This window comes from Lepisosteus oculatus, chromosome 8 (assembly GCF_040954835.1).
Source record: "Lepisosteus oculatus isolate fLepOcu1 chromosome 8, fLepOcu1.hap2, whole genome shotgun sequence".
Taxonomy (NCBI): Eukaryota; Metazoa; Chordata; class Actinopteri; order Semionotiformes; family Lepisosteidae; genus Lepisosteus; species Lepisosteus oculatus.
Genome location: NC_090703.1, coordinates 3036992 through 3060681, shown reverse-complemented (window position 1 = coordinate 3060681; position 23690 = coordinate 3036992). Strand labels below are relative to the sequence as shown.

The window sequence follows — 23690 nt, the reverse complement described above, 5'->3', positions numbered from 1 at the left end:
ACTGACGGTCTCTGTCCGGAAATATTTACCCTTCGTATGTTAATAACTTCGTTTCGTATAAAACCCATCCAACGTGATATAACTTTTACGTTTAGCTCATTGTAGTTCAGCAAGTGTACCGAAAGCTCATGAAAACAATCATTGTGTAAGTTTTATTGATATAGCGAGTGTTTTTTTGTTTTGTTTTTTTCCGATAATAGTAGAATAAATAAAAAAGGTGTCGCATATTGCAGGTACCACACTAGCAACACAAGAAAAATTAGTCATCACCTTGCTCTGTATTATTGTCTGACCCTTTTACGGCTGTTACTCAGCATGACCGCGTGGCCTAATGGATAAGGCGTCTGACTTCGGATCAGAAGATTGAGGGTTCGAGTCCCTTCGTGGTCGTTTTTAGGTGAGGTGGCTCAGGATCTGCGCCTGTGGCTGGAAGGTTGCTGGTTCAAATCCCCCGGCCGGCAGAGGAGTCCTACTCCGCTGGGCCCCTGATCAAGGCCCTTAACCCCAACTGCTCCAGGGGCGCCGTATAAATGGCTGACCCTGCGCTCTGACCCCCAGCTTCTCTCCCTGTCTGTGAGTCTCATGGAGAGCAAGCTGGGGTCTGTGAAAAGACAAATTCCTAATGCAAGAAATTGGATGTGGCCAATAAAGTGATCTTATCTTATTCACCGATTTGTTAAATACGGTTTGTTTGAACGTTTTCGTGAATATAAATCATGCTGGTCTGTCAAGGAAATGTCACCTTAATGTTGACGCACACTCACCCGACCGAACGCCAGCAAGCGGGAGTTACAATTTCTAGTGAAATATTCAGGTCCCTGGTTAATCAGCAATGTACTCATTCCTACAACGCGCTTGAGAAATGTGTCATGTGTGTTTTTCCGTATTTCATTGTTTTAAATAAAAAAGTGTGTGTGTGGGGGGGGGGGGGGGGAGGAGAAATGTGTAATTTATGCAACTCTGCGAAACGCTGAAAAGCTTTTCTTTTCACCTTCTCGACTCTGAACCGCTTTAGGACTGGTGGATCAGGACGAGGCATCCTGTGTGATGGAGCAAACCTGCTGCACACCCCAGAGGGCGACACACCCTCCGCCCAGCCGGCCCAGTAGCTCTCGCTGGGCTCAGGGACTGTGCCTTCGCTAAATAAATAACCCCAAACCCAGTGGGCAACACGCAAATACAGCACATTCTTTATCAGTACCTGAAACAGAAGTTACAGTTATGACAACATATTAGCGTAGTTTTTCTTTTATTTTTATTGAACCTATATTTTAAATTATTGAGACGAAGACACGGCTGGCCTGCCTTTTCCGAATCTGTATTCTCTACACGGCAATACTGACCGGGTGAGTGATGTGCGGAGAGTCTGTTGATCAGCAGCTCCCTCTGCTGGTGGAGAACAGTGTCCAAGCAGACTGTGAAATACAGTCAAGCGCCTCTGGAAACTGATAGGTAGTGTTTTACTGTGCTGTTTGTCTGTGTTTGGCTAAAAAGAGTCACAGTTTTCTCCCAACACTCTCCACAGAGCTGGGGTCTGCTCCGTTACTGTGCCCATCCATTAGCAGGACATTTCTGTGACCAGTAGCTTGTGTGAGGGAGGGGAACACGGATTAATTCAGGTCCATCCGCCTGACTTCCCCTTGAACGCTTCCACCTGCTGCCCAGGGCTCAGACACCAGGCACTGCTGGCAATATTGGGCTCTGAAGGGGAATGCAAATGGAAACTTCACGGATGCCAAGGAAGAAGAAAATCAATCGGGTTAAGCCGTCTGAAGAAGGTGCTTGTCGGTTTATTCTGAGTTTTGCATTCACAGCTCCCCTTCGCCCTCCTGGGAGCTGGACCATCACACTTGTAAGTGTCTTCCACTTCTAGCTCAAGACAAACACCTGGGCGCTCAGGATGGGGGTGAGTTGTCTCAGAGGATGAGGACGATGTCAGAGTTTCATGGGGGCGTGTCTCAGGCGTCTGAGAGATGGGGGGACGGGGACTGTTTACAGTACCACACTGCGGCATTTATTTAAATGTTTTTTTTGCCCAGCATAATATTAATGCCAAGAAAACATGTATGTATACAAGCCAAAGAGAACTTGTCTTTTTCAGCTCTCGAGCTGTGTTGGCAACATGTTGTGAACCTGGCAGACGTGAAGGGAGTTTGCTGGTGGTTTAAACAGTTGAAATCACTCCAAGCGAAGCTTTGAGGAGTAAAAGCCAGTTGAGCTGCTTCAACAACAGCTGCAGTAAGTAAAATTGCAGATGCTCTGATTTCCAGGGTCTGTATTTAGAGCTGAAGAACACCAAGGAGTTGGGGTCCTGGAATGAACTGCCTGACCATGTTGTGGAACCGTTTCCCTTCCCTTGTGTCTTCAAGAATCTGCAGGACAGGACTCTCAGATGAGCTGGCCACTAGTCTCCTTCCATGCTCTCTAATGCTCTTTGCTTTAAAATGATCATTTAAAGGAGGCCTTGGAACTGTTTGACGAAGGGTGAAAAATGCAGCTACTAGTTCAAGCGTCATTCCTGAACGAGATTATGTTCAATAACTTCATTCTGCAGAATAGTATCCATAACCATGACACATAGTGAAATTATTTTAGCAAACGAATACTTTGAATCATTGGTTCACCATATTTCATCCCAGCTGTGACGATGGGCTAACTTTGGTGCTCGTGAGACGACAGTGTGAAATTTGTGATCTGCTGCACCCCCACGCTTCACAGCTCCAGTCAGCATGACTCAGGTGTCTTTTTCTTACCAAACACCCACTCATTCTTCAAGAAAATGCAGTGCATTAGTCTACAGAACAGCCTGATATGCTCACCAATTGACTGCATCACAGCAGTTAGGCAGCAAGCAGATTTAAGGAAATGGATTTTCTGTCAGAGAAGATTAACAGACAAATCGTCTGGGGTATATTAAGCACCTCATTACTGGCATATCCTCTAGGGACAGGAGATAATGACAAATGAATACAGAAAAAGGAATGAGCTCTCCCATCTCAAGCATTTTAAACTTATACAATCAAACTCATTTGGTGATCATGACTTAAAATCTCTTTTGAAATTGCTTATTGGAATTTTCACCCAGAAGAAGTGCCATTTGGACAGAAAATTCAAACCACTCCAGGTTCTTAATAATGTTTCACATTATTCTCTTTTATATTGACTGTTCAGACAGAATTGTTCTGATACTTGAAATTTTGATAGCATTGTGAATTTCAACTATAGAATTGTTTGCACGAATATTAAAGCTAACTGCCATTTCTGAATGTTCAGCGGTGTTGCTGTGGTTTACTAATGGTAAAATCTGTTTTTTAAACCACAGAAGCCATTCTCTGCAACTACATTTCTGAAGACACAGGTGTTTATATACTGTGGGAATGCCATTTTGTTACAGTGCAGAGTTGCAAGAGTCTTAATTTGGGGGGACAGTTTGTACAAAGGCAGGCATAATTTCCAGATAGGAGTTGGCCTAAATTAAAGGCTATCGTTTGGGTTAAGAGCCTGAACTAATGTTGCTCCAAAGAGTGTGGTGAAACGTTGTGCAGCCTTTCTCATTTACCCTAATTCAGATCATAACCTAACCCTAACCCATACTTTAGTCCTCCTCTACCTATGGGTTTCACCAAACCTGTCCTGTACTGTAGGTCAATCCCAGGACTACAGCTTGCTATAATCCTAAACCCAGAGACATACAAACCCTGACATAGGGTGGATTTGTACTGTAATTCTTCAATCTAATGTGTCGATAGTATGACAACAATCAGCCTTGATGGCCTCTTATTTTTGGGCTTATGAAACAGTTATGCTTTATTCTATTGGCAGAATATATTGGATTTACCTTTTAATGGCTTATCTATAACAGACTACAAATCGAGGTGTCCATGATGCAGGAAACAAGACACCTGGAAGAGCACCAGCGATCTGCAGGAAGACTTTCAGCTTCATTAAGGAAAAACTGAACTGCAGGCGTTTGAGAGGAATCTGTGGGGCCGACTGTTTTCTCCAGAATCCCATCGTGTCGTGCGCTCAGCTGCTCCGAGTTCCCAACTCCAGAATGACAGACACGGTCCTAATTAAATCCTCCCAGGCTCGCAGCAGAGAATGCCCCTGGGAGCCTCCTGCAGTTTTCCAGGATGATCTCTTGTTATCTTGTTATCTGACAAGTATATTAGTTGCAATTAGAGTTCTGCCTCAAGTGTGTTGGTTTGTCGGGTCCATCACTGTGTTAATGTCAGAACTGTAAAAAACGAAATCTGAGATATGAGGTTTTCAGATTAGCACTCACTAAAGGCCTTCTCAAGATGCTAAACCATTCCCTTTAAAGGTAGAATGTAACTAGACTAAACGTAGGTGAGGCTGTCTGTGTCTGGGTGGAACATCGATGAGCATTAGGGTTCACTGTCTTATGGACACTTTCAGAATACCAAGACAAGCCCTGAACTGACAAACATTTTTCATGGTTTTCATTTTTCATTGTTGTTGTTGTCGGAAGTATTCTCAGAACGCTGTCACATCCTGGCAGGTGGTTAAACAGATCTTGAATCTTCGAAAACTGTTGGGTAGGCTTTGCCAGGAAATATCTGACAATAGACGTTCTAGCAGGTGGGTCGCTAAACAACCGGAAGCAAAATGTATAAAGCACAAAAGAGGAGAGTTTTACCACATGTCCTTTGCGATTATTTTATTGTGGCGAATCTGTACTGAGGTTTTGCAGATTGTCCTTGGTTTTACCACATTCCATCCCTGTATTCGTTGCATTTTACCAAGGTGTGTACTGTGTCTTACATCATTCTGAATTACTTTAACCACACTTACCTCAGTTTTTACCGTGACAGACCACAGGAGAGCTCCACAGTAACCGTGCCATGATCTCTGTGTCGAACTCTGCAGGAAAGCACATGCCGAGAGCAATGTTCTGTGCCATGCGAGTCTATAAACTCCTGTGAACATTGCACGCTCTTCACAGCACAGGAACTGTACCTAAAGCAGTGTCTGTATGTCTTTTTCATGTTGTAGGACTGAAGAGAGTAAAAATGTTTTCCAGCTCATAAAATAGATAGAAGTAGCTGTTTAAAATATGTATTCTGCTGTACTGCACTGTGATGGAACATCCAGGCTTGGTGAGCTTTTCAAAAGGTGTCTTTAACTGGCTGCAATTCTATTGACATGACAGAAGCACGATGCATATTTACATACATTTAGACATTCAGTCGTGTTCTGTGCTATTTTCAGTATGTGGGATTCTGAACACTACCTGGACAATGGCATTGATATCAGGTGTAATTCTTCTTGTGTTTGCATTATAATTCTGCCAACATCTGTGGATAGCACATACTTGAATTAAGAGTAACTTCACATCACAGTGTTGATGATCTGATGAAACAGAAATGCACTGTACTGAACCCTAATCAGTTAAAAATAAATTAACTCAACTTCAATCATTCTCATTAATGGGCTTCCTTTCTGTGCTAAAATTCTAAATGAGACACAGCTCTGTTCCAGTGCCTCAGAGAGATAACTGTCTGTGTGTCACTCATGATGAGAAATATAATATTCTTCTTGTTTTCGTAAACATATACTGTCTCCTAATATTTTGTTCTCATTGTTCTGTAGGTCTCATTTACCTTGATCTTCTTTACCTTGAAGACACCCTTTATTGCTTCAGGATTTTAACTAACTACTCTTATGGCAGCTGTAATTTAGTTCTCAATAATTAAATCCAAAGTCAAGTATTTAATAATTTAATCTGTTTCATTTGTCATTGACTTCCGTTGGAAATCTTGTCAAATCATAATTGTGCTGTAAAAAATGAAATCGAAGCATGATCCCAGTGAACATTCTTGGTAAGATCGTATAAAATAATAACCAGATTAAAAAAAAAGACCAAAGGAACTACATGAGGATGGATGGATTTGTTAGCGATGATTACTACATCTGTTATTTCCTTCTAACCATTCAGTGAATATTCCTCAGCCTGGGAATTATGTCTCTGTCATTTTAGGATTATACCCACAGCAGTAACCTTGAGGAGGGCAGAATCCCTGAGACGTCAGCGGAATAAAAAATATAACATTTTGTACAAAACAGACTGCAGGAATGCAAATAAAAGAGTCTTTATCAGTTTTCAGTGATTTACATTCTGTAAGTGCAATACAGTAGCAAATGCCTTGTAAACAGTACGATCAGCTTCACTAATAAAACCAACTCAGATGATAAAATATGATGAAAGGTACAGTGCTCAATACCAAAACTCTCAACTGGAGCAAGTATGAAAATGATATCCCATAGAAATACCTCTCCTTCAAATATTTTGACATTTTATAAAAAATACTTTTTTCTCCTTTCTTGCTATGTACAATCAATAGATAATGTTATCTTACATCTTTCCAAGTCAGATATCATTGAATTTGACCAGAAAACAGGGAAGACACAAATTAATGCTCCTAAATATTCTCTTGGCAAAGTAGGACACAATTCACAGCACCTTCAAGTGTGTGAGAAGCATTCTGAAGGAGCCCCCTCTCCCATGTGTGTCAGTGCAATACTTTTTCTAACAATACCATCCTGGACAGTGTCTTTTGATGTCCAGAATTAAAAACTAGCCAGGGAAGAAAACCAGCTGCGTTTTATTTCTCTGCCTCTCACTGCTGAAGGAAGAGGGCTTTGCTCTCTGAACCCACATGCTGAAACAACCTTCTGTGTCAGTTTATCTACACTGCAGACAGCTCACTTCCCTCGCCTATTTATAATTTTGAACAGAAACACAGAACTCCTGTAAGAAAAGATAACTGCGGTCACGCTTGCATTAGCGTATCAGAGATTAAGTGAAAAGGGAATTTTTAGCTAATGCTGCACATTGTTTAGAGACCTTAAAATGATCATGATAAAACTGAAGAATTCCTTCTGTGGCTTCATGAAACCAATACATTAATTTTTCACTTAACCTTTCTCAAGATGATAAAGTTGTTAACAATAAATGAATCTGTTCCAGGACAGCCTGATTCATATTCGTGTCTCCTTGGAGATATTAATGGAGATATGAAATACCTGGAGTTTACACTCGTGTCTCAGTGGACTGCACCGATCGGTTCTTTCTCATACAGAACAATTCTTCTCTGCTTTCTTTCCAAGAATGTCAGAGAAGAACAGATAGTGCTGCGTGAGAACTATGAAATAAGATACATTAAGACTAATATGTTCTTCTTTCCTCTTGATATCAGCCTGAGAGATTAACATTTTGGCTCAAACATCATGCATTTTTGCACAATCTGGCTCTTCAAGAAACACTGGCACTCCTTGGAAAAAAAATCAGTTTCACTTCTCTCGCCTAAGATGCCTCGATGAAGTAAGGTTTTCTCAAAGAAACAGAAACTGACACTTTCAAGAGAGAATCTATGTTGTCAAACTGTTCATAACATTAAAACTGTTACTCCGTCACATCTACACCGGAACCAAATGGAAATAAACTCTTCAGCAGTAGCCTGCAGCTTGCAGGGTCCTTTGTAACCGTTTATGCTCCTCGGAGGTGAATCTGGCTGTGAAGAAGAGAACTGATGTCACTCAAAATCTCTTTCACCAGCAATCAGACATCTTTTAGATCCAGCTGATTGCCACTAACGCATGATTCCAAGGCGTAAAACTATTACCCTATCTCCCCCTGCCCCAGGTGTCCAGGACAGGCAGGGGAACTCTGGTGGTTCTGGGGAAGGATCACCCCTGAAACGGTCAGTCGAGTCGAGAACCTCGGGTGGCGCCCTGGAGAAGGTGGGGCCTCCCTCCGGCTCTCACCTGTCCACGCTGGTCTCGGCCAGCCGGTTGTTCATGATGGCGAGGGCGCCCACCCCCCCCGAGAAGCCGTTGTGCCGGGAGCCGCAGCCCGGGGGCCTCGGGTGGCCGTTGGCCGTCTCCGACAGCTGCTTCTGCATGATGGCCAGGGACACCTTGTTGGCGGCCAGGAAGTCCTTCATGGAGATCATCTCCCCGGACATCCGGCGCCCGTCGGTCTCGCTCTCGTTGATGGCGTCCGTCTCGATGGAGACGTTCCGCCGGCTCCGGGGTCGCCCCGGCACCACCACGTTCCTGCGCGCGCGGAGGCGCCTGGCCGGGCACCGCGGGCAGCACCGGACCTCCAGCTTCCTCAGGATCCAGTTGAGGATCTGCTTGATCACGATGGAGATGACGTTAAACAAGGAGTAGATGCAGCACACGCCCATGAGGATGAAGACGAAGTTGCCGAACCTGTAGAGGCCCTGGTCCTCGTACTTCATGTTCTGGCTGCTGACCAGGTCCCCGAACCCGATGGTGCTGAAGGCCACGAAGCAGAAGTACAGGGAGTCAAAGAAGCTCCAGCCCTCGATGGCCGAGTACATGGCCGAGGCGCAGCAGGACACGATGACGGCGGCCACGCACAAGATCAGCATGACGTAGTAGACAGAGGGCTTCCAGCCCGCCAGGCTGTCGGCCCCCTCCGAGTGGGAGGAGTCCCGCCGGTGCTCGTGGGGCGCCACCCCCTGCCTCCGCCGCTGCCTCTCGTAGCACGACTTCAGCACGAAGGCCAGCACGGTGATCAGGCGCTCCAGGAACAGGTTGAAGAACAGGATGGTGGCCGCGCAGCCAAAGAGGCCGTAAAAGATGAGGAAGATCTTGCCCCCAACGGTGGCAGGAGTGGTCATGCCAAACCCTTTAGAAACAGAGGAGAAAAGGAAGAGAGCAGGGCTTAAATGCTACATCCTCTCAGCAGACTCAGAAGGTGGAAAATACATCAAAAGAACAAACATCAGGGGGTGGAAATGCCTACAGCGGTATCTGCTGGCGATAACATTCAAGTTAAACGTACATTTAAAACGATATCCGAATGCAACCACTTGTGTTTGTTTTCGATTTCTTACTTCACTATTGTGACTGTTTTTTGAGAGGAAAAAAAAATCGAAACATTTGCTCTGTGGCTGGGCTTGGCCTGTACTATAAAATGTTACATGTTGTAACATGCTGTAACTACTTCATCAAAGCATAGCTTGGGCTAATTGCTAATTAAAATGTACCACAAAGTTTTATGGACGTGTGTGTCAGAGAATTAAAAGCAACGTCTGCTTTAGCTCTGCACATGAAGTTCCTTCCCCCTGCTCTCCTTTAAACACTCCTTTAGGATGAGCATGGGGATCGGATTTCATGCGGAAATCTAAAATGATACTTAGCAGCAGGGCTTCACAACTCACAGCTTCCACATAGTTGGGAAATATAAACAGCTACTTTGTCATCTTTAAAACTGCATGGGTGACTGTGACATGGACTGAAGCAGCTGAAAGAGCTTCAGTGGCTCTGAGAATTGGCTGACAGCTCATCCAGACCTTCAGATGAATTATTTGTAACAGTCCATATGACTGTTCTCTCCTCGTACTGCAGTGCCTACCTGCCAAGACTGCACCACCTGCACTAAAAACGGCACAGACAGGTTGCCATTGGTGACTGTGAAATCACTGGCAGATATGAAATTACTTATCTTAATTTTCACGCCTGCATTCTTCAAATGAAAAGCCATTTGCCACATGTCTGCAGTATTGCAGTAGGTATTGCAGTAAGTGACATCAAAAATGTTCGATCCCTACAGAATTGTTAGGGCTTTACAGCCTTTGGAATCGACTCAAATAAAAAACAATGAATATTAACAAAGAACACACACTATTGCTTCCTGCCCTTCTTCTGTAATATTGAGCAGAATTTTTATTTACCACATGCAGTTTCATGGCTCCAGTCCGCCATCTGTGACTTCAAGGGGTATGCCTGACAAAACTGCTCATTGCTGTACTCTCCATGATGGGTGTTAAAGGTTACAAGGAACTGGTTCATTTGGCTGCCAGTGATTAATTGATCCAAGAATCTAATCCAAACATTTTTGTCAACAACATGACTAGATAACACGTTCCACACTCCCACACCTCTTTGAGCAAAGGAAACCCTCCTGTTCTGTGTGTCAGTGCAATGTCCTTCTCTGTAATTTCCACTTGTGTCCTCAGGTGAGTGTTTCACTGCTGAATGTCAAGGCCAGTGAGTAGACTCTGTCATTAGCATCGAGGATTTTGAGAACTTGAAACAGGTTTCCTCATATCTTCTCTGCCAAAACTTCACAGAATCACTCCTCTATAGTTTCAGTTTTGATTCTCACTGCTAAAATGTTACATACAGTGTGTGTAAATTGACATTGTGCATATTATGGTTCTAGTCTTATTCCCAGTGTTGTGAAATGACCAGAATTAATTAAGATTTGCATTTCCATCACCCATAGCAACAGCATGCTGTTCGTGAACCATGAAAGGGATTCCTTGTAATAATACTCAGTGCCTTGCTAAAGTATTCAGACCCAGTTTTTGCTGCTTTAAAGCTTGCTGTCATGACATTTTGAAATAGCAATTAATATTTGTTACACAAAGAACCTACTCGACACATTCAATTCAAAACACAAAAAGGTGAAAGTTAATAGATAATTAATATGAATGTACAATGAAAAAGTCACAATGGCACAAATATTCAAATCCTTTGCTGTGGCAAAACTAAATTAATTTAGGTGGACAAAATTACCTTAATGAACTGCACAATTAGTTGAGTGGCAGTGCCTCACTAATAGTGGTTCACGTGATTAATAATAATAATAATAATAATAATAATAATAATAATAATAATAATAATAATAATAATAATAATAATTGCTTACACTTATATAGCGCTTTTCTGGACACTCCACTCAAAGCGCTTTACAGGTAATGGGGATCCCCTCCACCACCACCAATGTGCAGCATCCACCTAGACCTGTCTCTGTAAAGTTCCTCAGTCAAGCAGTGAATTCCAAGAAAAGATTTAATTATGAAGACCAAGCAGCTTTCAAAGAAACTCAGGGATAAGGTTTTAAAACGGCAAAGATCAGGAGAAGAGCAGATAAAGACCCTTTTCAGAGATGGTTAATATCTCTTTGGGCCTGGCGATATGAACCATGAGAGACACGGCCTGGGTCAGGCTGTCCCTCCAGACTGTGCAGCTGGACCCGGGGGGAACTGGAGGGCAGGCCGCTGTGAGGCCAGTGGACTCAGAGTTCGGGGACTGAGAGGCGGGAAAACGCTCATGGATCAGCAATCTCACTGTCACTTCACAAACAGGGCTTGTATGGGACTGAAAAAAAACACCTGAATGAGGTTTGCAACAAAAAACCTACTGCAATACTGCAGACATGTGACAAAAGGTTTTATTGCCAAGCAAGTCAAAATCTGAACTCTTCTGTTGAAATGGAACAGTTGTGGCCTAAAGCGTTAGATCTGACAGAAACCCAGGCAGGGAGGCACCTGGTCAAAGCACCAGCACTGTCAGGCACGGTGGTGGCAGTGTTATGCTGGCAGATGCTTCAGTCGAAATCGCAAAGGGTGCAGGTGTAGCATGAAACAACAAAGCGCCGTCTTCATTACCTGCTGGGATACTGCGCAGTGCAGGGGAGTTTCAGTTCTGTTCGACAGGAACAGGAACCAGTGACATATGTAACATTTTTAGTAAAGACTGTTGCCCATAACCGGATTTCCCCTAGTCTTAATTAAAACTGTTTTTAACCAGATAAGTCAATTCTGAGAAGTTCCTCCTTTACAGTGGTGACCTGGAGACCCCATAACACATCAGGACACTTAGCAATCTGAGTGAAGAGCCCAGCTTGAGGGCAGAGCAGCATTTCAACCCATTTACTCTAGGACAGAAGAACAGTATGCACTACTGCCTTCCGGACGATCTTCGAAAAGGACGCCACAGTGCATTGGAAATAAAAATAAAATCCTAAGGGTTATTGCTACAGTAATAAAATATGCACCGACGAACTCTTGCGGTTAATATTTGCACATTTGCTTCAGTGGGGCCAAGTGCCATGTGCTTCCTCCTCACACTGAGGCAGATTAAATATCGCTGCTTCAGTCTGAAGGGGCTGACAGCTCACAGAGAGTCTGCAGGAACTCCAAGCTGGGAGCTGCCAATGATCACATCAAAAACATCATTTGTAACAGACTATACTTCATATCTTTTTTTTCTGGCTTTCAGAAAAAGGACTCGACAGCGCTTACAGCCAGAATGAAGGATACAAATCCTGTCAGCAGCAATTCCTCAAGGGGTAGCTCTCACAGAGTCCACAATGTTTGGTGAGAAGACGCTGCACTGCTATAATAGTGAACACATCATCTTTTTTTTTTTCACTAACATCGTGTTCTGAAAATGAGGAGGAAAATAAAGGCTTCAGAAAACTAGCAACATAAGAATCCTACAAGTTGCCATTGTAGGAACTAAGAATCCCACGTGATAATTATTTTATCATCCATTTTATCATAATCTTTTTTAAAAATTAAATTAAAACCAGAGTCTGTAGAAAGGGACCTAGGGGCCTAGGGGCTCTTGAAGACAAAGCCACAAAGTCTTTATTATAATCCCGATATTTCGTTCTTTTATAAAAAAATCAGTTCACCATCCTTGTTGAATTTCGGCACAGCGTGCAGTTATTGTTGGGGCCTTCTGTATCAGCGCAGGTGCCTCTTGAAAACCCAGCCGGAGCAGGACCTGGCCAGGGAGAGGGGCTCCAGGGGAGCGGGGTGCTTTCCAAAGTGACCTCACGCTGTTTCAGCCTGCCTCCCGAGGGCTGAGGGTGAGTAATAACGACGAGCAGCACAAGAATGTTGTCCTCTACAGGGGTCGCTCAAGCACCCACCCCTGATCAGCCTGAGAAACGCCTGGAAGGCCACAGCAGCAAAAGGAAACACGGGTGAGACCTACACTGGATGTTTCTATATAAGCTGGATCTTCTGCTGACGACTGAAGCCGGGACTGAAGTGAACACGCCCACCAGCACCAACAAAACAAACAGTCTGCCGTCTCCCTTCTCCTGGTGCCAGCAAATCTACTGTCATCTACTGTGTGTCACGCACAGACCTTCGAAGTCTCTAATGTCTGAGACAAACACTCCTTAAAGAGATAGATTAGTGGGCTAAAAATGTTCTTCATATTCCAGCATTGCTGGATACATCATTGCCCTGCCTCTTAAAAAACAAACAAGCATTTTAATGAGCATTTTACAATAACCTTGGACCCACACAGCCAGTGTCAACCAGTCACAATGAGCATATTTTTCCAGGACATGTCTAGGACATGGACAGGTACAACACCTGGAGCTGGACATGCTTTGCCAATTAGTATACATAGTCCATGACGGTACAAAACATTTATTAAAATGGAAAACTCTGTAAAATCGCATTAGATTTCAGGTAAGGAAAAGCCTTCAAGTGGTGACATCCCCCACTTAGCTGTATTTTGTTATTTTTTACTCTGCATATCAATTGGGCTTTGAAAGCCTCATTCAGAATCAGGCATTGACTGTGCATGAATAAAACTCTCAGATGATCTTCAGTTCTGAGCACCACCTCTTTCAGAGTGGTTCTCCTGCGCGCTAATACTCGTTGGCAAAACTACTTTAAAAAGATCACAATGATCATTTTGAAGAAACTGTTTTGGAGATAAGTGACCCGGAAAAAAAATAAAATAATGTTTTAACAGACAAATATTAGCATTTCCCGTAGAAATGAACTTAGGAACTCTAGGTTCTCTAACTGACTGAAATATTTATTAGAAAACAGACTATTCTTCATGCAAAAAGAGGACTTACATCAAGAGTGCCCAAGATTTATGAAAGGGGGAGCCCATGCTCCTCTGAGTTAATCAGAAAGAAATAAGAGAGATTGCTTTCAAATGTGACAACCAGCAGCAGGGAGGGCACTGTGATTGTGCTCCTGGATAAAGGGACGGACTGCGGGGCAGGGCCAGGGGCAGGGGCAGGATCAAGGGTACAGTCAGGAGCGGGGCAGGGGCAGGGGCAGGGGCAGGATCAAGGGTACAGTCAGGAGTGGGGCAGGGGCAGGGGCAGGATCAAGGGTACAGCCAGGAGCGGGGCAGGGGCAGGGGCAGGGGCAGGATCAAGGGTACAGCCAGGAGCGGGGCAGGGGCAGGGGCAGGATCAAGGGTACAGTCAGGAGTGGGGCAGGGGCAGGGGCAGGATCAAGGGTACAGTCAGGAGCGGGGCAGGGGCAGGGGCAGGGGCAGGATCAAGGGTACAGCCAGGAGCGGGGCAGGGGCAGGGGCAGGATCAAGGGTACAGCCAGGAGTGGGGCAGGGGCAGGGGCAGGATCAAGGGTACAGTCAGGAGCGGGGCAGGGGCAGGGGCAGGATCAAGGGTACAGCCAGGAGCGGGGCAGGGGCAGGGGCAGGATCAAGGGTACAGTCAGGAGTGGGGCAGGGGCAGGGGCAGGATCAAGGGTACAGCCAGGAGCGGGGCAGGGGCAGGGGCAGGGGCAGGATCAAGGGTACAGCCAGGAGCGGGGCAGGGGCAGGGGCAGGATCAAGGGTACAGTCAGGAGTGGGGCAGGGGCAGGGGCAGGATCAAGGGTACAGTCAGGAGCGGGGCAGGGGCAGGGGCAGGGGCAGGATCAAGGGTACAGCCAGGAGCGGGGCAGGGGCAGGGGCAGGATCAAGGGTACAGCCAGGAGTGGGGCAGGGGCAGGGGCAGGATCAAGGGTACAGTCAGGAGCGGGGCAGGGGCAGGGGCAGGATCAAGGGTACAGCCAGGAGCGGGGCAGGGGCAGGGGCAGGATCAAGGGTACAGTCAGGAGTGGGGCAGGGGCAGGGGCAGGATCAAGGGTACAGCCAGGAGCGGGGCAGGGGCAGGGGCAGGATCAAGGGTACAGTCAGGAGCGGGGCAGGGGCAGGGGCAGGATCAAGGGTACAGTCAGGAGCGGGGCAGGGGCAGGGGCAGGATCAAGGGTACAGCCAGGAGCGGGGCAGGGGCAGGGGCAGGGGCAGGATCAAGGGTACAGTCAGGAGTGGGGCAGGGGCAGGGGCAGGATCAAGGGTACAGCCAGGAGCGGGGCAGGGGCAGGGGCAGGATCAAGGGTACAGTCAGGAGTGGGGCAGGGGCAGGGGCAGGATCAAGGGTACAGCCAGGAGCGGGGCATGGGCAGGGGCAGGGGCAGGATCAAGGGTACAGCCAGGAGCGGGGCAGGGGCAGGGGCAGGATCAAGGGTACAGTCAGGAGTGGGGCAGGGGCAGGGGCAGGATCAAGGGTACAGCCAGGAGCGGGGCAGGGGCAGGGGCAGGATCAAGGGTACAGTCAGGAGTGGGGCAGGGGCAGGGGCAGGATCAAGGGTACAGCCAGGAGCGGGGCAGGGGCAGGGGCAGGATCAAGGGTACAGTCAGGAGCGGGGCAGGGGCAGGGGCAGGATCAAGGGTACAGTCAGGAGCGGGGCAGGGGCAGGGGCAGGATCAAGGGTACAGCCAGGAGCGGGGCAGGGGCAGGGGCAGGGGCAGGGTCAAGGGTACAGTCAGGAGCGGGGCAGGGGCAGGGGTAGGATCAAGGGTACAGCCAGGAGCGGGGCAGGGGCAGGGGCAGGGGCAGGATCAAGGGTACAGCCAGGAGCGGGGCAGGGGCAGGGGCAGGGGCAGGATCAAGGGTACAGTCAGGAGCGGGGCAGGGGCAGGGGCAGGATCAAGGGTACAGTCAGGAGTGGGGCAGGGGCAGGGGCAGGATCAAGGGTACAGCCAGGAGTGGGGCAGGGGCAGGGGCAGGGGCAGGATCAAGGGTACAGCCAGGAGTGGGGCAGGGGCAGGGGCAGGGGCAGGATCAAGGGTACAGCCAGGAGTGGGGCAGGGGCAGGGGCAGGATCAAGGGTACAGCGAGGAGTGGGGCAGGGGCAGGGGCAGGATCAAGGGTACAGCCAGGAGCGGGGCAGGGGCAGGGGTAGAGGGAAGGGTAGGGGCAGGGGTAGCATCGGGGCAGGACTATGTGAAGTTTCAGGGGTGGGGTCAGGGGCAGGGGCAGAGGTAGAGAGAGGGGCAGAACCAGAGGTCAGGTCAGGGACAGGGTCAGGAGTAGGGTCATCCAGGGCTCTCTCGCCCTGTGACTTCCTGAGCGCTTTGCACTGACAATGCCCTCCTGGACGTCCGGTCAGCTGCTGTGGCACCTGCAGCACATCAAAGTGTGAAAGCGTGCGAGGAGCCTGTCTGCACGTCCTCGCCCATATCCCACCAGAATCCAGGACACGGCACTGCCGTCAGAGTGCACGCCTGTTCTGTTACACACCTGGATGGCAGGACACTCTGTAACCATGCGGTCTGTGCTGCCTGGCTGCCCACAGCAGGCCTAAGGAGGTACTGGGACTAGAAACTCCACAAGCTTTCACAGCCAAGACGGAAATCAATACAATGGCAGTGCGGTGCACGTCTGTATTTGAAGACTTAGAGCAGTGACTGGAAAAAGAAGGGCATCCAGGCAGTGCCAGCCAGGGGCACTTGTCCTGGAGCACACAGGATATTGACAACTGCAGACAGGTCGTACTGTGATACACCGAGAAGAGGACATCGGTAAGCCAGCCAGAGCTTGGCTAGGAATAGAACTGCTACTGTATAACAGCACAGGGTCTCAACACATGTTCACAAACAAAACAGCCCACACTCTCTGTCTCCTTCACACAGGGAGTGAGGCTTTGTTTTGTTTAGAGAAGAAGTACATCATTTGCAGTTGTTGCAGTGTTATTTATACATTGCTTAGTTTTTATCCTGTTAGTTTTAAATTAATAACCACATACATAGTTATTACTTGTGCCAAACCTTAATGGAAGAAAAGCTCTTATATTATATACATTTAGGGGAGAACCTGTGATATTTTTTCTTAATTTAATATATAATATAAAAGTAATTACCTCCACCCACCTGAGCAATGCTCTCTTTATGATCACCTATCGCCAACAAATTAAATATTGCAGACTGCTGCTGCAACGTACTTGAGGACAACTAGAGAGGGCAAACACGATTGAAACAGGACGGAGAAACAAGGAGCATGAAATGTATCTGCTCCCAGTCTCTCAGGGTTTCTACTCACAAGGCAGAGGAGCTTGGTGGAAGACTCCACTTCACTGAGAGTCACACATACTGGACATCCCAAACTTTAAGAAACCAAGACGATCCATCCTAATGCATTTTGTAATTTTACATACGGGCAGTTTCCAAATAGCAGCAGTTCTGAAATGTGACATTTAGAGTTGAATTGATTATACCTGTTGCAGGAAAAAAAAAACAGAGCAAACTCCTCAGACAGACAGTAATACTAAACACTAATTTCAAAATGCAGCTAATGCATTAACTGTAGAACCCTGTTATTATCTGTCAGTGGAAAGGAGCCACCAACTGCTTACCGTCGAGAGGAGCTGGAATAACTCGGCGGTGTTTACGGTCTGGGTCTCTCAAGTCAAGCGGCTGTTCTCGCGGTAACAGGTGCACATGTAGATTTTATGCAGGTATTAAACTGAAAGCCTGCTTGTTGCTTAGTGAACCGTAGTCCTTAACCAGAGACAACAGTGCTGTAATTATCACTCCGATTTAAAAAAAAATAGTTTTTGTGCTTGTAAATTAGTGAGAACGTGTTCCAACGTCTGATTACAGGGAATTTATATAGTAGATGCCATTTGAAATACCTATACCGAAAATACTCGTCTTGCTTGTGAAATTCTCACTGGCGAAGATCCAATCTAATTATCCATCCTTTAAAAAAAAGATGACAAAATAATTTAAAAAAATAAACGGAGACGTCAATTTACCAGATCTATTGTACAACCTGCTTCATCCATATAAACTGCGGGAGGTAAAAGGCGGCTGAATTCTCCACAGTACCAGGAGATATTAAAAGCTCCATTAGAGGAGCAGACCGTGTGCTTGAAGAAAAAAGCCTTATTTCTCAAGCACTTAGAGTAATGTCGTGGCTATACACGTGGTCCAAAAGGCAATTAAACGCTTTATGAATCATACATAACTTAAATAGGCATCATCTTAAAGATGTTTTAGATTTCTATTATTTCTGCATAGTTGACACAGGTGTAGTGATTTATGCAGCACTTTGTGCACATTGAGTCCGCTCGCAGTCTGAAGAGAGGTCTGACACCGAGCTGCACCAGCTTGATCAAATCTCGACAAACACGAGACGATGAGGAAGTGCAGACCTGCCTCCTCATCAGCTGCTGCGAACTACATCTTGCAAATGCGCGGTGCAGGCGACGGTGTTATAAATAGCACTGATTAAAAACAAAACCCCACAAGAATGGACACTGCTGTCCAACTACTGCCCCTATCGAATAAGACACATGTCAACCTTCAGAACTGTCTGTGCCACCCAACTTTTCAAACTGGCTGAGCATGAAAGGAAAGCCACAGGTGAACACGTGAGTCTAGAGAGACCTCATACCTATCGTCGAAACCACCGTCCCAACGAAGTAGAAAGCGCCGGTGAAGTCCCACCGAGGTCTGACACTGTCCACCCGGATGCCGGCGACGTTGGCTTCCTCGTAATGCCGCAGAAACCTTTCCAGGTCCTCCCTGCTGAGGTTGTACCTCTGCGTGAAGTTGTCGAGCCGCTGCGCCCAGCGCTCCTTCGCCTGCTTCTCCTTGGGGTGCTCCAGCGCGGAGAAGACGGCGGCCCCGCACAGCAGGTACAGGACGATCAGGAGCGCCAGCAGGAGGAACCTCGCCGTGTCTTCGGGGACCGGCCCCACACTGCAGCAGCAGCAGCCCCGATTAGCCATTATGTTGCAACAGTCGGGCTCCGCATGATCTCCGATTTCTCTCGACGCTCACCACCGGCGTTTCATTTTTACAGTCGGACTTCCTGCTCGGCTCAGATCACTTTTTTGAAAGCCCTTCGCTGGTGGCAGATTCCCCTGCTGATTTGCTTCCCTCAGAGCTCATCCATTTTCAGCGCGTTTATTTGGAAGAAGCGCAACAGCTTGTTCGCCCTCAACACCAACTAATAATGATGTCCGTAATGTGACACCCGGGGGGCAACGTATCTGTGGGAAAGAAACACTACCGTGTGGTATTGATTGGGTACAAGAAAGCCAGTATCTCCAAACACATTAGCTGTAGGCTGTTTTCTTCCCTCCAGCTGTATAATTTCGCGCGGTCGATGTGAAAACCCTTAAAAGAAAAAAGCAGGTCAGCTCTAATCGTTTAAGGCAGCAGTAAACACCATTGTCATCCTTGCAGGTTGCGGGGTTCCAGTCTCCCGAAGAAGCGCAGGGGTACCCGTGAGAAAAGTGATCACTTCCATTACTGCAGCACCTTAGTCCACCCGAAGAAGCGGCGAGAGGGGTTCCTTTGTTCGCTCCCAGCTCGAAATCGAGGATGACTGGATTAAAAACTTGGGCGATGTGTTGCCGCAGGTCCACCGGACCCAAACTTTCACCGGTGAAGCCCCGCGAATGTCCCTCTCATCCCTCTCCCCCGGGGCGGCAGGAGCCCGCAGGCGTGCCGTGGCGTGGCCGCCCGGCGCGCAGCTGTGCCCCAGCGAGCGCCCCGTGGGTCCAGTGTCCGCTGTCGGACCTCTGCCCTGCCCGCACGCCGGTCTCCAAATGCACCTCGGCTCTCGTGCGCTGCTACACAGCCCCGGCGCTCGCCAGGCTCAAACCCTCCATTTCACGCCAGCCATCGCGCGTTTCTCCAACCAAACCGGGTTTGTACCCTGTCCTGCTGTTAGACTGTGTTTGGTTTTGCCTCCCCACCCCTCACCCAGAGGAGCGCCTTTGTCTGACGGCTACAGGTGCTCCGGCGCTGCGCTCGCACTGGTGTCCCCACCGGCGCTGAGCGAGGTGCGAGGTGCAGTTTCAACATTTAAAGACACCCTGCCGCGTTTCCCTCGGATTGAAAAAACCCCTCGGCTGGAAAAGTTCATGGCTGTCACCTGATATTTAAAGACGGGTGTCGTAGTTTAAGTCTGAGATTTCCGAGAAGGATGCTGCTAGATTGAAATGACCCTATTAATATCGGACTCATGATGCCCTCACAGTTCATGATCCAGCCCTTTTCTTTCCTTTGGAGTTACAGGAGTTACAAGCACAAACCCAACGACCTAACCGATAATAAACCAACGTGTCAAACTAAAAAAAAAATAGTGTTGTTTCTTTTTAAAACAGTGGACTGGCGTTAGGTTTAAAAGAGAATACGAGACAGAAAAAAGTCGGGATTCTTCGACGTTCATAATGGAGAGCCTTGCATAACGTTATAGATTAAAAACATCACATGTTTAAATGTTGTCTTAAAACTTAAATGCACCCAACAGCAATTCGGAAGCTCCACCCGCCCCTCAGCTTGTTTATCTAAACTAAATAGTTTTCTACAAAACCGCAAAGGATCGCATTTACTGATAATTGTTTCTGACGTCACTGTGCGTTTCTGTCAGAACAAGGGGAGATCTGTCCTAATGCAGTAGAAATAAAAACAGATCGGACGAGAGGAAAAATTGGTTTCAGCACTGCTGGTTCAACAAGGTGTTTGCAAAAAAAAACAACATTTTCACGGAGAGACTGCGTTGATCAACGTTCGGCATTCATTTGAAAAAGCTCCTGTCTGGCTAAGTGAACTAGCCCAAACCATTTCGGCAATAACCACGCTTAATCTGAATGTGCTTGTCCTAAAACGAAGGCGGGGAGACAGCGATCTAATGACGGTGAAAAAGGGATGAAGATTTCCAGGAGGATTTTGATAAAGTTCCAACAGAATATGAATTCTCGAATTGCTGGCGGTAGTTGTTCAGGGAAACGTGCGTTTGGATTGAGAATTGGTTCTTAACTAGAAAACGGGGGGTACAGTTAAGGGGTGAATACCCAGACTGGGGGGGATGTACTGCTCTTCTGAATTGATATCAGGGGAGTGGATTCGGGCGCAGTAGCACAGTCTGCATTGCTGCTTCACAGTACTGGGGCCCTGGGTTCGGTTCCAGCCCTGGGGCACGATCTGTGTGGAGCTTGGATGTTTGTTTCCATGGGTTTCTTCCGGGGTACTCCGGTTTCCTTCCCTGGTCCAAACAGCTGCGGGCAGGAAAACTGGCTTCTGGGAAAGATGGCCCTGGTGTGAGTGTGTGTTTGTGTCTGTGTGTCCTGTGGTGGACTGGTGTCCCATCCAGGGTGTATCCTGCCTTGGGCTCACTGCTTGCTGGGATGGGCTCTGGGTCCCCCACGCCCCTGAATTGGAAGAAACGATTAGAAACTGATTCCAGCGGAGAATGAAGCCAGCTGAGTGCAGATGATACCCAATTAGGAGGATTAGCAAGCATTGTAGAAGCAGCAAACACACAACTGATTTAGATAAGATTAAGAACTAGCCAAACACCCAGCATTACGTTTAGACAATTGCAGGCAGGTAGTAAAAACATGGACTATAAAAACGAAATTAGATAGAAAAGGTTATTTATGAAAAAGACGTTGATATTGATGCATTATTAACATCTTCTATCTAGACAAGGTGAGAAAACAATTAAAAGGCAAACAAAATGCCAGGATATACAGTTAAAATTAAATCAAGAGGTGTTATGTTAAAACTGTACTGTATATCACACTTGAAAGGCCTCATTTACTGTACAGTACAGTGTACAATATAGGCCAACAGGTTATAGAAAATATATTGCTACTCAGGATTCAGGACGACCTAAGGGAATGCCCTATACTGACAGGCTGAAGGCACTGAACCTTTTTATTCTTGAACACAGAAGAGTATGAGCGGACCCGACACAAATATACAAAATCTTTAAAGGCAGGCAATGCAGAAACACGTTTCAAAATGAATGGAGGATCATGGCCCAGAGAGCAGGAGTGGAAACTACATGGAAGTGCATTAGGAACTGGGAACCGGGGGCATGTCTTTACAATAAGGGGTTGCGGGAGGCTGGAACAAACTGCCCAGCCGTGCTGGTGAAACTGGTGCCCTGGGACTAGCTGGACTAATTGACCTTCTTACCTTTCTTGTGTTCTAGAAATGTTACATACAGTATACAATACGACCACATATGCCAACACAAGTGACTTGGAGACTTACAGTAGCAAAGCGTGCTTTAAAACTGTATTTTATCCTTTGTTACTCCATTGCCAGCTAGCTACAATAAACCATATTCCATTTTTTTTCCTTTTCTTGACTGACAGGCTGTGACGGGAGAGATAGTAATGCGATTAGGACGTGTTGCACCGAAGAGTCATCACTGCAGAGCAGAAGGCCAAGCCCAGGAATTAAGCGCTGAAACCAGCTAGAAAACGCCGGGCGTATAAACCCTTTGAGTGACAGTCAGAGAGCTGCTCCTGCTGGTGTCAGGGCGTGGGGCTGTCGGAGCCCGTCCCAGACAGCCTGACCCTCAAGGGGAGCTGGGAGCAGGTGGCCGTCATGCCCTGGACGGGACACCAGCCCCAGGCAGTGCGGGATGGCATGAGCCAGCAGTATAAGCATCACCTCGGAGCTGCACATAGGTGCCTCATGGCTTATCGATGGATCAACAACTAGATCCCAGCGTTTTCGTCTTGCTTCAGCACTGAGCACAACGTGGAATCTGCATTAACACGCCTGGCAAAAACTAGGATCAATGCTGATCTTTTCAGAAAAAGTAGCAACGGTTTGAACACAAGAGGCCAAAGATGAATAAAAAAAGCATCCTGATGGGCTGATCAGCGCTCGCAGGGGTGCAGGTTGGGCCCCCCCAAAAAAAAACCATAGGAAACAGATACATTTGTGGTTGTGATTTTTACCAAAAAAAGGACAAATAGCCAGGAGTAAGAATAACCTACTGATTTGTTCGTTGTCGGTGTTCTTAGTTATTCGTCCTGGAGCATGAGTGATGCCCAGCTCTCCAGCAGCAGTGTGACAGACCGTAGACATCCCCTGCAGCCGGGACACCGCCCTCAGGAGAGCTGAGCAGGTGGTGGTGACCGCTGATAACCTGGCCACTTCTTGGTTTAGCACAGATGTGCTTTAATGGGTTTTACACTGGAAAATCTCTGCTTGTCTTAGACTATAAAAAGAGGCAGTGTTCACTGTGTAAAGATCCAACTGTCACTGCACATGATTATTTATTTAAAAAGTATATATTCCTATACCAGTCGACCTCAATACTCCAAGAATATTCAAGTATAAACACCTGCAATCACTTACATGTCTGCTAAGAAACATGGCATTGTAACCTCGTTAATGTAACATTAACGTTAATTGGAGCAACAAAAGTACTTTTTTCTGCATGTCACAAAACATATATGCCACGGTAACTGTGCTTCAGTAGATTGAAAGTAATTTTGTTTATTAAACTTGTGTGAATGGAAGATGAAACACATGATCCCTAATGACTTTTCAAGACCTTTCTGGTGTAATTTACTTTTCTTTTCACTTTAGGAAACAAATGCCTTCATCCACTGTGCTATCTTTCTCCTTGTGTCAGTTCAAAACTCATTTTCAATCTGGATTTTGTTTCATTTACAACCACAGAAGTCACTCTTTCAAGGTCAGAACATCCCGACCGTTTTGTAACTGTTCCTGTTCTTTGACTATTTGCCAAGGGGTTTTTAAATCATCCCTGACAGAGGCAGGAGCTCTTGGGAGAGAGGCTCAAACCCATTTGCAGGCTGTGCAGGACTCCTCTGGACCTGCTGGTACCAGGAGAGGGTGGCTCAGTATATCCAAAAAGGCTGACTCTACAATTAGAAGTGTCAGAGGTTTACTAGCAATGAGATTATACTGAAGAAAAAAAGGTCATGCTACAGTACATATCCATTTGTCATTCAACAAACTGAACTGAGACAGGGAAAACAAAGTGAAACAAATAACAATACTTTGTA

The 23690-nt window shown here is 46.7% G+C and overlaps 1 protein-coding gene and 1 non-coding gene across 3 annotated transcripts; one reads left to right on the top strand and one right to left on the bottom strand.

Annotated features, from left to right (window-relative positions):
- The first annotated feature begins 317 nt into the window (after positions 1-317).
- trnar-ucg (transfer RNA arginine (anticodon UCG)) lies at positions 318-390 on the top strand. Its single transcript has one exon. It is a non-coding gene; the product is annotated as a tRNA-Arg (tRNA).
- A 5707-nt stretch (positions 391-6097) lies between these two features.
- On the bottom strand, positions 6098-20030 carry kcnk13a (potassium channel, subfamily K, member 13a). Of its 2 annotated transcripts, XM_069193015.1 has the most exons (3): positions 18293-20030; positions 8410-8680; positions 6098-8304 (listed from the first exon to the last, which is right to left on the bottom strand). In XM_069193015.1, exons 1-3 carry the CDS (start codon positions 18627-18629, stop codon positions 7785-7787), a joined length of 1128 nt encoding a protein of 375 aa, XP_069049116.1. In that variant the 5' UTR covers positions 18630-20030; the 3' UTR covers positions 6098-7784. The 2 variants fall into 2 exon arrangements, with proteins under 2 accessions (XP_069049116.1, XP_006632196.1); XM_006632133.3 differs by having other exon boundaries at positions 6098-8680; positions 18293-20028.
- Positions 20031-23690: the final 3660 nt, after the last annotated feature.

Bases quoted from the DNA above. Each gene is read 5' to 3' on its own strand.
- kcnk13a (XM_006632133.3), bottom strand. From the start codon at position 18,629: ATGGCTAATCGGGGCTGCTGCTGCTGCAGTGTGGGGCCGGTCCCCGAA. The intron at 8,681-18,292 runs GTATGAGGTCTC...CTGTTTCTAAAG, and splicing joins GACGGTGGTTTCGACGATAG to GGTTTGGCATGACCACTCCT.